At 46.4% G+C, this 13,522-nt stretch overlaps 1 protein-coding gene across 5 annotated transcripts in view; it reads right to left on the bottom strand.

Moving 5' to 3' along the window:
• PDCD11 (programmed cell death 11) overlaps nucleotides 1-13,522 on the bottom strand; it is a 49,393-nt gene that overhangs the window by 24,830 nt on the left and 11,041 nt on the right. For all 5 annotated transcript variants that reach the window (XM_009459191.4, XM_508013.7, XM_016919270.3 and 2 more), the window contains 9 exons: nucleotides 11,314-11,421; nucleotides 7,817-8,023; nucleotides 7,049-7,173; nucleotides 6,809-6,869; nucleotides 5,986-6,132; nucleotides 4,395-4,646; nucleotides 3,167-3,307; nucleotides 2,465-2,659; nucleotides 1,390-1,560 (listed from right to left, as the gene is read on the bottom strand). In XM_009459191.4, the coding sequence (XP_009457466.2) occupies nucleotides 1,390-1,560; nucleotides 2,465-2,659; nucleotides 3,167-3,307; nucleotides 4,395-4,646; nucleotides 5,986-6,132; nucleotides 6,809-6,869; nucleotides 7,049-7,173; nucleotides 7,817-8,023; nucleotides 11,314-11,421 (1,407 nt within the window). The remainder of the gene's footprint in view (nucleotides 1-1,389; nucleotides 1,561-2,464; nucleotides 2,660-3,166; nucleotides 3,308-4,394; nucleotides 4,647-5,985; nucleotides 6,133-6,808; nucleotides 6,870-7,048; nucleotides 7,174-7,816; nucleotides 8,024-11,313; nucleotides 11,422-13,522) is intronic.

Below are 13,522 nucleotides of genomic sequence, written 5' to 3'. Positions count from 1 at the left end.
TCCAGACCAGCCTGACCAACATGGTGAAACCCTGACTCTACTAAAAATACAAAAATTAGCCAGGAGTGGTGGCATGCACCTGCAATTCCAGCTACTCAGGAGGCTGGGGCAGGAGAATCACTTGAATCCAGGAGGCAGAGGTTGCTGTAAGCCGAGATTGCGCCACTGCACTCCAGCCTGGGCGACAGAGTGAGACTCCATCTCAAAAAAAAAAACAAAAACAAAAACAAACAACAACAAAAAAAACAGAGCCTCCAGGAGAGGGCACCCAGTCAAGAAGGCACATTCACAGCAAGCCAGGCAGACACCAGGGCTGTCCTCACCCCTAACAACCCACGGGAACCCTCTGCCCCTCACTGGGCTTGTTTCTGGGGCCCTCCTCTCTGCTCCCATTTTTAAAATGTTTCTGGCAGGGGATGCAAATGAGATTTTCCCAGGCAAAACACCAGGGAGACAGGCCTACAGAGGGGAAGAAATACTGATGAATGATCTGCAGCAGCAATCAGCTGCACGCCATTTGCCCGCTGTCTTCCATGACTTTGGTGAGTCCCATCCCCTCAATAGGCCTCGGCTGACATGCCAGGCACACCAGGAGGCTCTGCTAGGGGACTGCTGGGATTGTTCCCATCTGAAAGTGCAGGACTCAATGACATGGGGGTGGGGGAGGTAATAATTTCAAGGACATTCTGGTCCCTTAACACCTCAAAAACCTCGGAAGTCTGCAAAACCTGTACTCAGTAGCTCAGGATGATCAATTTCCCTGTCTAAATGTGCTGAGAGAATAAAAACAAGTGCAGTCATCTTCACACTGGAGACTAAGGCCTTCAATGTGTAGTGTGGAGTGGGAAAGGTGTCCCTTCCTCCAGATGGTCACACAGCTGGGCGAGAGGAACATGGGCCAAAAGCTCAGCTGCACTCACCCCTCCCAGGTGCCTTTATGTCACACACACCTTAAGAGGTACCCCTGAAAATCTTTCAAAAGAGTAAAGTATCCTTGGCCAGGTGCGGTGGCTCACACCTGTAATCGCAGCACTTTGGGAGGCCGAGGCAGGTGGATCACTTAAGGTCAGGAGTTCAAGACCAGCCTGGCCAACATGGTAAAACTCTGTCTCTACTACTCAAAAAAAAAAAAAAAAAAAAAAAAGCCTGGCATGTTGGTGGGCACGTGTAATCCCAGCTACTTGGAAAGCAGAAGCAGGAAAATCGCTTGAACCCAGGAGGCGGAGGTTACAGCGAGCAGACATCACACCACTGCAAGCCAGCCTGGGCGACAGAACAAGACTGTCTCAAAAAAAAAAAGAATAAAGTATCCTACTCCTCCCCACCCGCCCTCAGGTTCTGTGACCTTGTATCTCTCCTCAAAGCCCTTGTACATGGAGTTGAACTTACAGCTTTTGGGGCCAGTCCGCTAAGACCTGAGGGGAACTGGATGAACACGCCATAGTCCTTGATGCTCTTCACAAAACCAATGAGCAGCATTCCAGGATGGATTTCTGAGAAGTTCTTGGGATCCTGGCCACCTTCTACTGTGGAGACCAAGGCTGGCTTCCTGCAAAGAAGCTAGTGGTACTTCATCAAGGAATGTTCCAGAAAGGGCAGATGAAATGTCCATCTCTCCCATCTCCTTTCTCCACAGAGAAAGACAGAACTGCAGGCTGATCTCTGCTCCTACAGCGATTCTCTAAGTGTGCAGACCAGCAGCATCAACATCACCTGAAACTTAGGAGAAATGCAAGTTCTCAAGCACCACCTAGACCTACTCAATTAGAAACTTTGGTGTGGCCCAGCCATCTGCATGGCCCAACTGCACACTACAGCTGAGAATCACGGTTTTATTCCATTCCCGATTCACTAATCTGCAGATTACTAGAGGACACCAAAAAGGGATGGCTCATCCCCCTGGTCTGGCAGCTGGATCAGCCATCACACAATCCTCTACTACTCCCTCTTTACACTGATGAACTCATTTTCCCTCCTCTGCCCATTTTTACTCCCAGGAGAATGAACTTTACATTCTGTGAGAAGCTCCTTCAAAGCACCCATGCAAAGACCAAAGGGAATATTCCTGAGCCTATAGCCCCGAGGGGAGAAGGCATAGGGGAAAAAAAAAAAAGAGGAAAGGGGGACAGAAGCCACCTTATTATTGGTTCTAACCCAAGGGGCAGGCACTGAAAGCCCCAAGAAAACTAGATGTGCTCCCAAGCACCCCACTGGGCCTCCTTCTCCAGCCTCCGAGAGTCCCCCTCTCTGCAACCTTTCAGGCTACTCCGCCCTGACCACCAGCATCTGCTGGCAGCATTTACTCAGGCCTGCTCTTACTTTCCATAGCACAGGCTTCATCACTGGTTTGGTTTTGTGGAGATATTTCTGAGGTCAAATAGCTGTCTAATTTCCCCAGAATTTCCCATCCAAGCACCCATGGCCCCCCACCTTCCTCTGCTCCACAGATACCAGTCAAGGATACAACGCGCCCCTCGCTCTGGCTCAGACACAGGACTCGGTGAAGGATGTCACCTGCCTGGAGCCAATGATGTAACAATGGGCCGTTGGCAACGTGGTCCGACAGATGAGATGTGGGGAGGAAAGCACGGATGTTGTGGGGCAGGACAGCCACCTCCAGCCCATCTTTGGTCTTCTCTAAAACCTTCACATCTACCAACTACCCAGGGAAGAGAAAGACAAAAATAGCACTTGTCATGAACAGAGAACAACCTGGTCTGGATTAGGCAGGGCTTGGAGGCATTAAACTCCGGCACCAAGGATCTCTAAGAGGCAGCTTTCTTCCAAACCCCACCCACCACCCCAACCACCCAGCATGCATGTACGTGCACATTCACCAGGACTCATGGGTGGACCCATCGCACTCCTCTCTCAAGTCCCTCCACGGAGCCCCAGGAAAGCCAGAACTGCAGGCTGGCCCTAGGGACCCGAGAGGAAAGAGGTCAGCAGCCCACTGCTGAAAAGCCTCACTGTAACAGGACTTTCATGGACAGCTTCCATTTGTTCTGACACACAGGAAGGAATGCGTATGAACCCCTCTAGCCCCAAAATCTTATCTAGCTACCTCTATCTTTCCGCTTCGTGGGTTCCAATATGCCATGTGTTAGTGGTTCCCTGCTCTCTGCCACTGTAACATAAAATAGCTTGTCCAGAGAAGTCCACGTACCTGCCCAGTGTTAATGGCTTTTCCTTTCTTCTGACTGTGTCCTGCAGGCTCTTTCTTCGGCTCTGGATCACTCGACAGCTTGAAGGATAAAAGCATCCTCTCTTTGGATGGCTCACAGTTCAATACGACAACCTTCACCACCTGGCAAGAAACCACACAGGCTTGGCCAACTCCTCCCAGCAAGCCTTGCAGGCCCTGCAACGTGCCCTCCACTACTGCTGCAGAGGCCTTGAGAGATCTACTGAGCCTCTGGATCAGATCAGGAGGCAGTGAAAAGAAGAAGTGCACTGAGAGCTACACAATCCCCCACGGCAGCCTTTGGGATAAATGGAAGACATAAGTAACTTTTTTTGTACAATCCAAGTCTTAAAAATTATTTTTCTTTTTGAGGTGATGGAGATGCTAATTACCCTGGTTTGATCGTTACACATTGTAAGCATGTATTGAAATATCACATGGTGGCCAGGCTTAGTGGCTCAGGCCTGTAATTCCAGCACTTTGAAAGGCCAAGGCAGGCTGATCACTTGAAGCCAGGAGTTCGAGACCAGCCTGGCCAACATGGCAAAATCCCATCTCTACTAAAAATACAAAAATTAGCCGGGCATGCCAGCACGTGCCTGTAGTCCCAGCTACTTGGGTGGCTGAAGCACAAGAATCACTTGAGCCTGGGAGGTGGAGGTTGCAGTGAGCTGAGATCACGCCATTGCACTCCAGCCTGGGTGACAGAGGAAACTCTGTCTCAAAAAAAAAAAGGAAAAGAAAAAAGAAATATCACATTGTACCCCATAAATATGTACAATTATTATCTATCTGTTTAAAGTCGTTTAAAGGAATAAAAAATTGCTTTTCCTAGTGATACCAAGACTTACTAGTTTTACAGCACTGCCCCCGTGTGGTGACAGTGACCTCAAAACAATTTCTGATATGAGAGGCACAGGTTTATTACAAGTAAAGACTTGTAATACAAGGTTTATTACACAGGTTTATTACAAGTAAAGACTCTTCCATGCGTGCCTGAGATCCATCAGCTTGCCAGCTTCTGCTGAACCCCGCTGAGGCTTTCTCTCTGTTCTGTTCCCCGTCTCCTCCATTTCGCCGGCTCACACCCACTGCCCCATGTGCTCTCTTCCTCAGCCTCCTAAAGGCAGCCCCACTACTTACTGCTCCTTCATATTTGTGTTTGTGGGGTCACCAAGGGTAAAGGGGACCTGTCTAGGGGAAGGGTTACCTGGCCAGTGTAAAAAACTCTCTCCGGGTCAGGGATATACTCAGTACTGAGCTCATGCTTGGGCACCAGTCCCTGCACACTGTTGTAGAACTTCACAATGCAGCCATAGTCCTTGACCCTGATGATGAAGCCATGTGTCTGCAGACCAGGCTTGGCATCGGCATAGCAGTTAATGACAGGTAGTTTGGACTCAATCAGGGTTTTTTTCAGGGTCATCATCAGCTTCTTGGCTTCAGGGTCACAAAGCAAAACCTAGGGGAGGGACACAGGCTGTCATCAAGTTATCTGTTATCATGAGAGCCACTGAGCTGGTCTCTGCAACCTCTTAAACCCAAAAGCCACGGGGCCATTCCCCAAGAACCTGCTATAGCTTTTCCTCTAATCATCTCAGTGGCAGATTCTTCCTGCTGTATGACAATCTGGAGCATACAAATCACTATTTCAAATGTAATTCCTCCCATAAATTGCTGCAAACTACCCTCTCCTGACCATGAAGCAACATTAATTATCTTACAGCACCTCTATGGAGTCTTGGTTACACTAACTTCTACACCATCTTGGCTCCTTCCTAGTGGGCTTTGCATCTAGTCTAACAGAACCAATGATGAACCAATTTACCACCTTAGTACTGCCGTTTATTAGCTATGAAATAAGATGGAGATGCAACTGTCTTTCACCCCTTCAGAAGGTCATCTCCTTAAAGACAGAAAAACTATTTTTAACCCTTGATCCCACTACTGTAAAATTTTGCACCAATGGGCAATCATTACCTCTGCTGAGTCAATAACGATGAGATAAACTGAATACAGGAAAATCTAACATGCTGAGTGCCTGCCCGTGGAGCACTCTTGTGTGCATCATCATGTTGAATCTTCACAACCCTATGAAGCTTTCCTTCGGATTCGAGCCTTTGTCATAAATCACCCACGTTTTGGCAGCTTTGCCAGGGCTATTTCTGTGCCTGGAACACAAGCTTTGCTCTCCCCAACCTTCCAAATCCTACCTATCCTTTCAAGTTCCACCTCTGCCAGAAATCTAGAAAACATTATTGTCATACAGAGCTGAATTGTTCTGCCATGTATTAGCTGTGTGACTCTGGGCAAGACGGTTGGCTTTCCTAAGCTTTAATTTCCCCACCCGCAAAATGAAGATAATAGTGCTTAATTGTTAGGGTTGTTTCAAGGATTAAATGAAATAATGCTTGTCACATGCCTAGCATAGAAACTGGCACGGAATACCTGTTCGTGACAGTCCTGTTCGTGGCAGTCGCTACTGATAACGTCAACAATTCTGGCTGCTCCAGCCCACCCTCACCTCCCCTTTCTCAGGTGTGACCACAGCACACAACCTGCACCAAGCCACATGGCAAAAGATCACAGGCTGGCTTGCTCTCTCGTCACGTATGAATATTTTAACTCCCAATTAAACTACACAAAACGGGGACTCACTTTTCTCTTCCCAATGCCAGGTACAGCACAAGACACACTACAGACATTACACACTCACTTTGTGGAAAAAGGCAGAAACTTCAGTTGAGAACTGCTTTCTTCCCATCTAGCCAAAACCCCAAGAGACCCTTCAGGAGGCTCACCCGGCACTTGACCTCATCCCCGATGTGGTACTTCTTCTCTGGATTCTTCATCAGGATGTCAGCCAGGTGCATGGGAGGTACCAGGCCCCTCATCTGCTCGCCCACCTTCACCAGCATCCCATATGACTTTATGGTTAGCACTGTGCCCTAGAGAATCCAAAGATAAGCTGCCACAATGTCTCAAGAATGGCCTTTCCCCCCCCCCTCTTACAACAAGGCATGTCACACCTCCCCTTCACAGCCAACTTCCTGGGCTAACTGTGCCTGTTATTCCAGATGGCACATGGGTGAAGCACACACCCCACAATGAGCTGGATTATTCTGTCAGCTTTATTTATGGGAGCCTTCACATCTTTCTGTGTGAGCATGTGCTTTCTGTGTGCCTTAAAATACATTCCCCAAAGGAAGGGACTATGTCAAGGTCTCCTAAGGAATAAACTCTACATATAAAGGGAGCTGCTCGATTAGAGCCAAATGGTCGGACAGGACAGGTACCTGGAACTGGCTTCTCACTAATATCCCAGGTAGATCCATAATCACAGGACTAACTTTTGATCAGGTCTACTAACCACCATCAAATCCCAAATCTCAGGATTTATGATCTACTGCCTTTGTGTAGCTGGGTGGTGCTAGTAAGATCTTACCTTGAAATTAACTATGAGTTACCCAAAGAAAGAGAAAGAAATTCTAGTCAGCAGGCAGAAGCAAGGAACATGACATTCAATGTGTTAACATGAGGACTAACGGGCTGACAGTCACCTGTGCGTGAACTAAAGAACGCCTGATGGTGAGGGAGTACCTAATTATATGCTTGAGGTCTTACCTTTACCACTGCCCCAGGTTCGATGTCATGATATCTAAGGTACTGAGCTTCAATAATAGACCTAGGACAAGGAGAAAACACAGAATTAAATAAACTAGGGCAGAGGTTGCCTAAAATTCAGGGCTACCACAGGCATGCTGGCAAGAAAGAAAACCCTTCCCAAGCACAGCCAGGAGAAACGGAATATGAACATGTACAGGTGCATATCTCTACACCCCTACCTGTTAATGACAGACTTACGTTCGTAGAGAGAGCAAGGCCAGTTCATCCATTTGGCTGTAGTCAATAATTCTACACTTGTGAGTGTTCCCTGGCTTGAAGGCCTCAGGATTGAAGACGTTCTTAGAATCAGAGAGATGGCTGAGCTGCAAAGTACCAAGTGATTGAGGATAAGCCAGGGACAACAGGTCTGAGCCAATGAGACCTTACAGCCCATAGAGAGGACTCAACACTTATCATGTACCATAAAAACAGTACTTTGATTGCCTGGTTAAGTAATTCTCCACACTAAAAAACTGCTCTTTATCATCACAGAATTTCAGCAAGGTCAGGGAAAGTCCAGAACACAGGTCAGTCAACTGTGCCTAGTGCCTGTTTTTGTAAATAGAAGTTGTATTGGAATACAGCCATCTGTTCATTTACGTACTGTCTATGGCTGCTTTCATGCCATAACAGCAGCGTTGAACAATTAGGACAGAGACCACAGGGCCCACAGCCTAAAGTATTTATGACATAGCCCTTTAAGAAAAACTCTGCTGGGCCCTGGTCTGGATCCTAACTCATCCTTATACTTAACTATTAACCAAGTATCAGATATGGCAAGCTGGTTCTAAGGCATCCTAATACAGTCAATAGACATTGTTCTAATCACTATGAACAGGAATTAGAACTACAATATCCAAAAATTTTAAGCTAGCATCAAGGAATGAAAGAAGCAGAAATGGCCCCCTGTGCTCCAGAAGTCCTTCCAGTGATAAGATCCCTGACCAAACAAAGAGGCCTCCTTACCCGGGCATAGGCCAGAACCCCATCCTTCAGCCTAAAGGTGGCCCCAGCCTTTTTGAAAAAACCCTGGACAGGAACATCATCCAGCACTGCTCCAAGGTTCTGGCAAGAGAGTCGGGTGAGTGGGCGTCCAGGCTGTAGGAAGATGGGGCGCAGGCTCAGGCGCACAACTCTGGTTCGAGGATGGACGCAAAGGATGCAGGCCCTCACCTAGACAAAAGGAAGGGCAGGGTGAGCAGGAGGAGGCACACAGGAGCACCCTAGAGCAGACCTTCCAGGCATCAAGGCTTTCCACATGCTAACCAGGTATGTGAGTACTCACATCCTTAGTATGTAAGTACTCAAACTGGCTTCCACACTCAAGCAGCATGCAGAAAAATCAAAATGTCCCATAGGGACTATGTATGACTAAATCAAAGCTTATTCAAGCCAGGTATGGGTGGCTCACACTGGTAATCCCAGCACTTTGGGACACCAAGGCAGGTGGATCACTTGAGCTCAGGAGTTAGAGACCAGCCTGCGCACATAGTGAAACCCTGTCTCAACAAACAATACAAAAATAGGCTGGGGATCATGGCTCACGCCTGTAATCCCAGCACTTTGGGAGTCTGAGGTGGGCAGATCACTTGAGATCAGGAGTCTGAGACAGCCCAGCCAACATGGCGAAACCTCATCTCTAGTTTTAATAAAAAAAAGTTAGGCTGGAAGCGGTGGCTGATGCCTATAATCCCAGCTCTTTGGGAGGCCGAAGCAGGCAGCAGGCAGATCACGAGGTCAGGAGATCAAGGCCATCCTGGCTAACACAGTGAAACCCCGTCTCTACTAAAAATACAAAAAATTAGCTGGGTGTGGTGGCACACACCTGTAATCCCAGCTACTCAGGAGGCTGAAGCAGGAGAATCGCTTGAACCCAAGAGGCGGAGACTGCAGTGAGCCAAGATCGCGCCACTGCACTCCAGCCTGGGCGACAGAGCAAGACTCCGTCTCAAAAAAAAATTAGCCGGGCATGGTGGTACGTACCTGTAATTCCAGCTACTCAGGAGGCTGAGGCACAAGAATCACTTAAAATGGGGAGGCAGAGGTTGCAGTGAGCCAACACTGTGCCACTGCACTCCAGCCTGGGTGACGAAGTAAGACTCAGTCTCAAGAAAAAAAAAAAAAAGAGTTAGCCAAGCATGGTGGCATGCACCACTTTGGGAGGCTGAGGCAGGAGAATCACCTGAGTGAGCCCAGGAGGTCAAGGCTGCAGTGAGTGATGATCGTGCCACTGCACTCCAGCCTGGGTGACAGAGTGAGACCCTGTCTCAAAAAATAATAATAAAATAAATAAATAAAAATTAGCCAGAAAGTTTACTCAAGGCCAGAAAACTATATACTAGGTGTCCCCTCAACACCAAGGAGCTGATGTATCTGTAATACAACAGAAACCATGTACTGGTGTCACTACATCCAAGGCTCCTCTGAAACTAACAGAAAAAGCCTGATCTCATCATAACATTAAAAGATGTAAAATGTCTCAACTCTATACACAAATGCTTATAGGGTGAAAAAAATTACTAAAAAGAGGTTTAGGAAAATATTAACAGTATTACCACTAGGTAGTAGAAAATCCTAGTTTCACTTAAAAAAAAAAATTCTCAGCTAGTTGTAGTGGCTGAAGCCTATAATCCCAGCACTTTAGGAGGCTAATCCCAGCACTTTAGGAGGCCTAGGCAGGAGGATCATTTGAGCCCAGGTGTTTAAGACCAGCCTGAGCAACACAGCGAGACCCCATCTCTACAAAACATAGCAAAAATTAGCTGGGCGTGGTGGCATGCATCCGTAGTCCCAGCTACTCAGGAGGCTGAGGTGGGAGGATCGCCTGAACCCAGGAGGTTGAGGTTGCAATTAACCATGATTGTGCCATTGTACTCCACTCTGGGCAATAGTGTGTGACCTTGTCTCAAAAAATAAATAAATAAATAAATTATCTATAGCACACATTACTATTTAAAAAAAGAAAAGTAAGAAATCATTTTAGAATTCTAAAAAATTCTGAATAACATATATTAGGATTTTCTTCCCAAATATCCATGTTCATTGTAGGAAATTTGAATATTTAAATACGAGCGGAGCCAGGGTTGTGGCTCATACCTGTAATCCCTGCACTTTGGGAGGCCAAGGTTGGGGGACTCCTTGAGCCCCGGAGTTCAAAACCAGTCTGGGCAACATGGCGAGACCTCGCCTGTAAAATTTTTTTTTTTTTTTTTTTTTAAAGACAGAGTCTCACTCTGTCTCTCAGGCTGGAGTGCAGTGGCACAATCTCGGCTCACTGCAACCTCTGCCTCCTGGGTTCAAGCGATTCTCCTGCCTCAGTCTCCCGAGTAGCTGGGACTACAGACACGCACCACCAGGTCTGGCTAATTTTTTTTATTTTTAGTAGAGATGGGGTTTCACCATGCTGGCCAGGCTGGTTTTGAACTCCTGACCTTGTGATCCTCCCACCTCGGCCTATCAAAGTGCTGGGATTATAGGCGTGAGCCACCACACCTGGCCTAAAAAAATTTTTTTTTAACTAGCCAGGCATTGTGGCACACATCTGTGGTCCTAGCTACTCTGAGGACTAAGGTGGGAGATCAATTGAGTCCAGGAGATTGAAGCTGCAGTGAGCCGTGTTTGCGCCACTGCACTCCAGCCTGGGTGACAGAGTAAGACCCTGTCTTAAAAAAAAAAGAAAAGAAAAGAAAAATCACCCAGAATTCATCACTATTAACACCTGATTGCATAATATTCCAGTATTTTAACCAGAGGTACTTTTTAAAATTTTTTTCAAAGTTGGATCTATACTGTACAACTTTTAAAATCACCTTTTGCTGTTTAAACGTATCTTATTCTCCTATGTTAAATATTCTTCTAAACTACTTTAAATTATAAAAACAAAAATACTACTACCACCAAAAAAAAAAAAATCAAACTATATGGAAGACTATGAAGTAAAAACTGAAAGTTGCCTTCTTCTCCACCTGCTCCTTCTCTAATTTCAGTTCAGCCACTGAGAGTTTCTTACTTTCCTTCCATAACACTTTTTTTTTTTTTTTTTTTTGAGATGGAGTCTCGCTCTGTTGTCTAGGCTGGAGTGCAGTGGCACGATCTCAGCTCACTGCAACCTCGGCCTCCCGGGTTCAAGCGATTCTCCTGCCTCACCTTCCTGAGTAGCTGGGACTACAGGCATGCGCCACCACGCCTGGCTAATTTTTGTATTTTTAGTAGAGACGGGGTTTCACCATGTTGGCCAGGCTAGTCTTGAACTCCTGACCTTAAGTGATCTGCCCACCTCGCCTCCTAAAGTGTTGGGATTACAAGCATGAGCCACTGCATCTGGCCTCCATAACACTTTTCATTATTCCTCTCTGCACACCTGTATGCATGCAGTCCTAGGACCTCCCTGTAGCTAGCTGTGATACTGGACAGCAAATGGACCACAACTGGAATCAAGAAAATATAGGCTCAACATTTCTTACCGCCTGATTTGAGAAATATGTTCCAGCTTTCTTGGGATCCAGGTGCATAAAGTCAACCACGCCCGTGAAGAATGTGAGGAAGTTTAGCGTAAGGCCAAATGGAGTCACCTAGAAATAAACAGAACAAGTTATAAAAAAAAGTTCTTTGAAAGAACCAGGAATGTGAGACATTGCTCACAGTAAACACTCAATGCCATAGTATCCCTAACTGTGTATCTCTCCTCTCCCAGGTAACTCTTAACAATCTTTTCTTCCTATACAAATAACTGGCAGAACAATTCCTGCACTGGCTGTTTCTTTCCTTAGTAGGCTCACCTCCCTTCCAGCTAAGAGAGGACATCAATCCTCCCACTCTCTGGGAGTCCTCCATGGGATGGAAGGAGCTTTGTACATGTATCCTTGGGGAACTGCCAGCCTGACAACTGGAATAGATTGTTACTAACTTAGATATTTTCCCAGTATAGGAAGGTAAAAAAAAAAGGTTAAAAAAAAAAAGGGCTTGCAAAAGGGAGATACTGACCACAAGCAAGCCAAGTCACCCTTATAGAGTCACCAAAAAGCGAAAAGTAACAATCCCCTCAAAAGATAGTGGTGAGGGAGATGAATGAAATCAGAGAACTAAGTCCTCTCTCTTACCTTCCCGGAAAATACTAAACCTATTCTCTGGGAAAACTGTTACCAGAATCAAAAAACAGGAAAAGTGCAAATTCTGAAAATGTCAATTAAATTCTAAATATCATGTAAATATTCTTATGTCAATTAAATTCTAAATATCATGTAAATATCCAGCCCCTTTCTCGTACTCATTCTCGGGCAGCCAGGCTTAGACCCTCGTGGGTGGAGATTGCCAGATCCTTTCTAGAGAAATCTAACATGTCAGAGAAGACCTATAACAATCACGTTAGGAGGTTGCCCAAATTAAATCTGCTAGTCCTGTTCCTGACAGGAAAGTTAAACGGTCAACAAGAAGGCGGGCGCAGTGGCTCATGCCTATAATCCTAGCACTCTGGGAGGCTGAGGCAGGTGGACCACCTGAGCTCAGGAGTTTGAGACCAGCCTGGCCAACACAGTGAAACCCTGTCTCTACAAAAATACAAAAATTAGCCAGGTGTGGTGGTGGGTGCCTGTAGTCCCAGCTACTCTGGAGGCTAACGCAGGAGAATCACTTGAACCTGGATGGTGGAGGCTGCAATGAGCCGAGATCATGCCACTGCACTCCAGCCTAGGTGACAGAGCAAGACTCTGTCTCAAAAATAAATAAATAAATAATTATAAAAATTTTAAAAATTAAAAAAACAGTCAACAATCCCACACAGGCACATAGACTTGCTCACAGTTTTTTAGTACCTCACTCATAATATGGCAATCTAAACAAAAACTTCCTGGAGAATTGGAAGTTAAAGTTGAGAGGCTCTCCCAGGATGCTTCTGGATAATGTACCACACTAAAACGAGGGAGTAAACCCAAAAAGAAGAATACATGGGACCAAAGAAGGCTCCAATACAGACAGAGGAGACAGCAGAAGGGAAGTCCTAGGATACCGGCTATGCAGGAGCCCTACAGAGCAACTAGTCCATCCTAGAGCACAAGGACATTAAAAAGGGTTCTAGGTGGGAGGAAAAAGAAACTAGTAGTTTACTTAAAGGGTTTGAAAGCATGCAGAATTGTAGTGAGTGGAAAATAAGTTGAAGGTATAGGAAAAAATACTGATAGGAAGAGAATTTCGCAAATGACAAAAACAAAGCTGACTGCCAACTCCAAGGGAAAAAAGCTGTTCAAGGTCATAGTAGGCCAGGTGTGGTGGCTCACACCTGTAATCACGGCATTTTGGAAGGCCCAGGCAGGCAGATCACTTAAGGTCAGGATTTTGACACAAGCCTGGCCAACATGGTGAAACCCTGTCTCTACTAAAAACACAAAAACCAGCCTGGTGTGGTGGTGTATGCCTGTAGTCCCAGCTACTCGGGAGGCTGAGGCAGGGGGATTGCTTGAATCCGGGAGGCAGAGGTTGCAGTGACCCGAGATCACGCCACTGCATGTCAGCCTGGGCAACAGGGCGAGCCTCCGTCTCAAAAAAAAAGAAAGTCATGCTAGTATGCTGGGCGAGGTCACTCATGCCTGTAATCCCAGCACTTTGGGAGGCCAGGGTGGGAGGATCACTAGAGCTCAGGAGTTCAACACCAGCCTGGGCAACATAGTAAGACTTCAC

Source organism: Pan troglodytes, chromosome 8 (assembly GCF_028858775.2).
Source record: "Pan troglodytes isolate AG18354 chromosome 8, NHGRI_mPanTro3-v2.0_pri, whole genome shotgun sequence".
Taxonomy (NCBI): domain Eukaryota; kingdom Metazoa; phylum Chordata; class Mammalia; order Primates; family Hominidae; genus Pan; species Pan troglodytes.
This window is presented reverse-complemented; position numbering and strand designations above follow the sequence as displayed.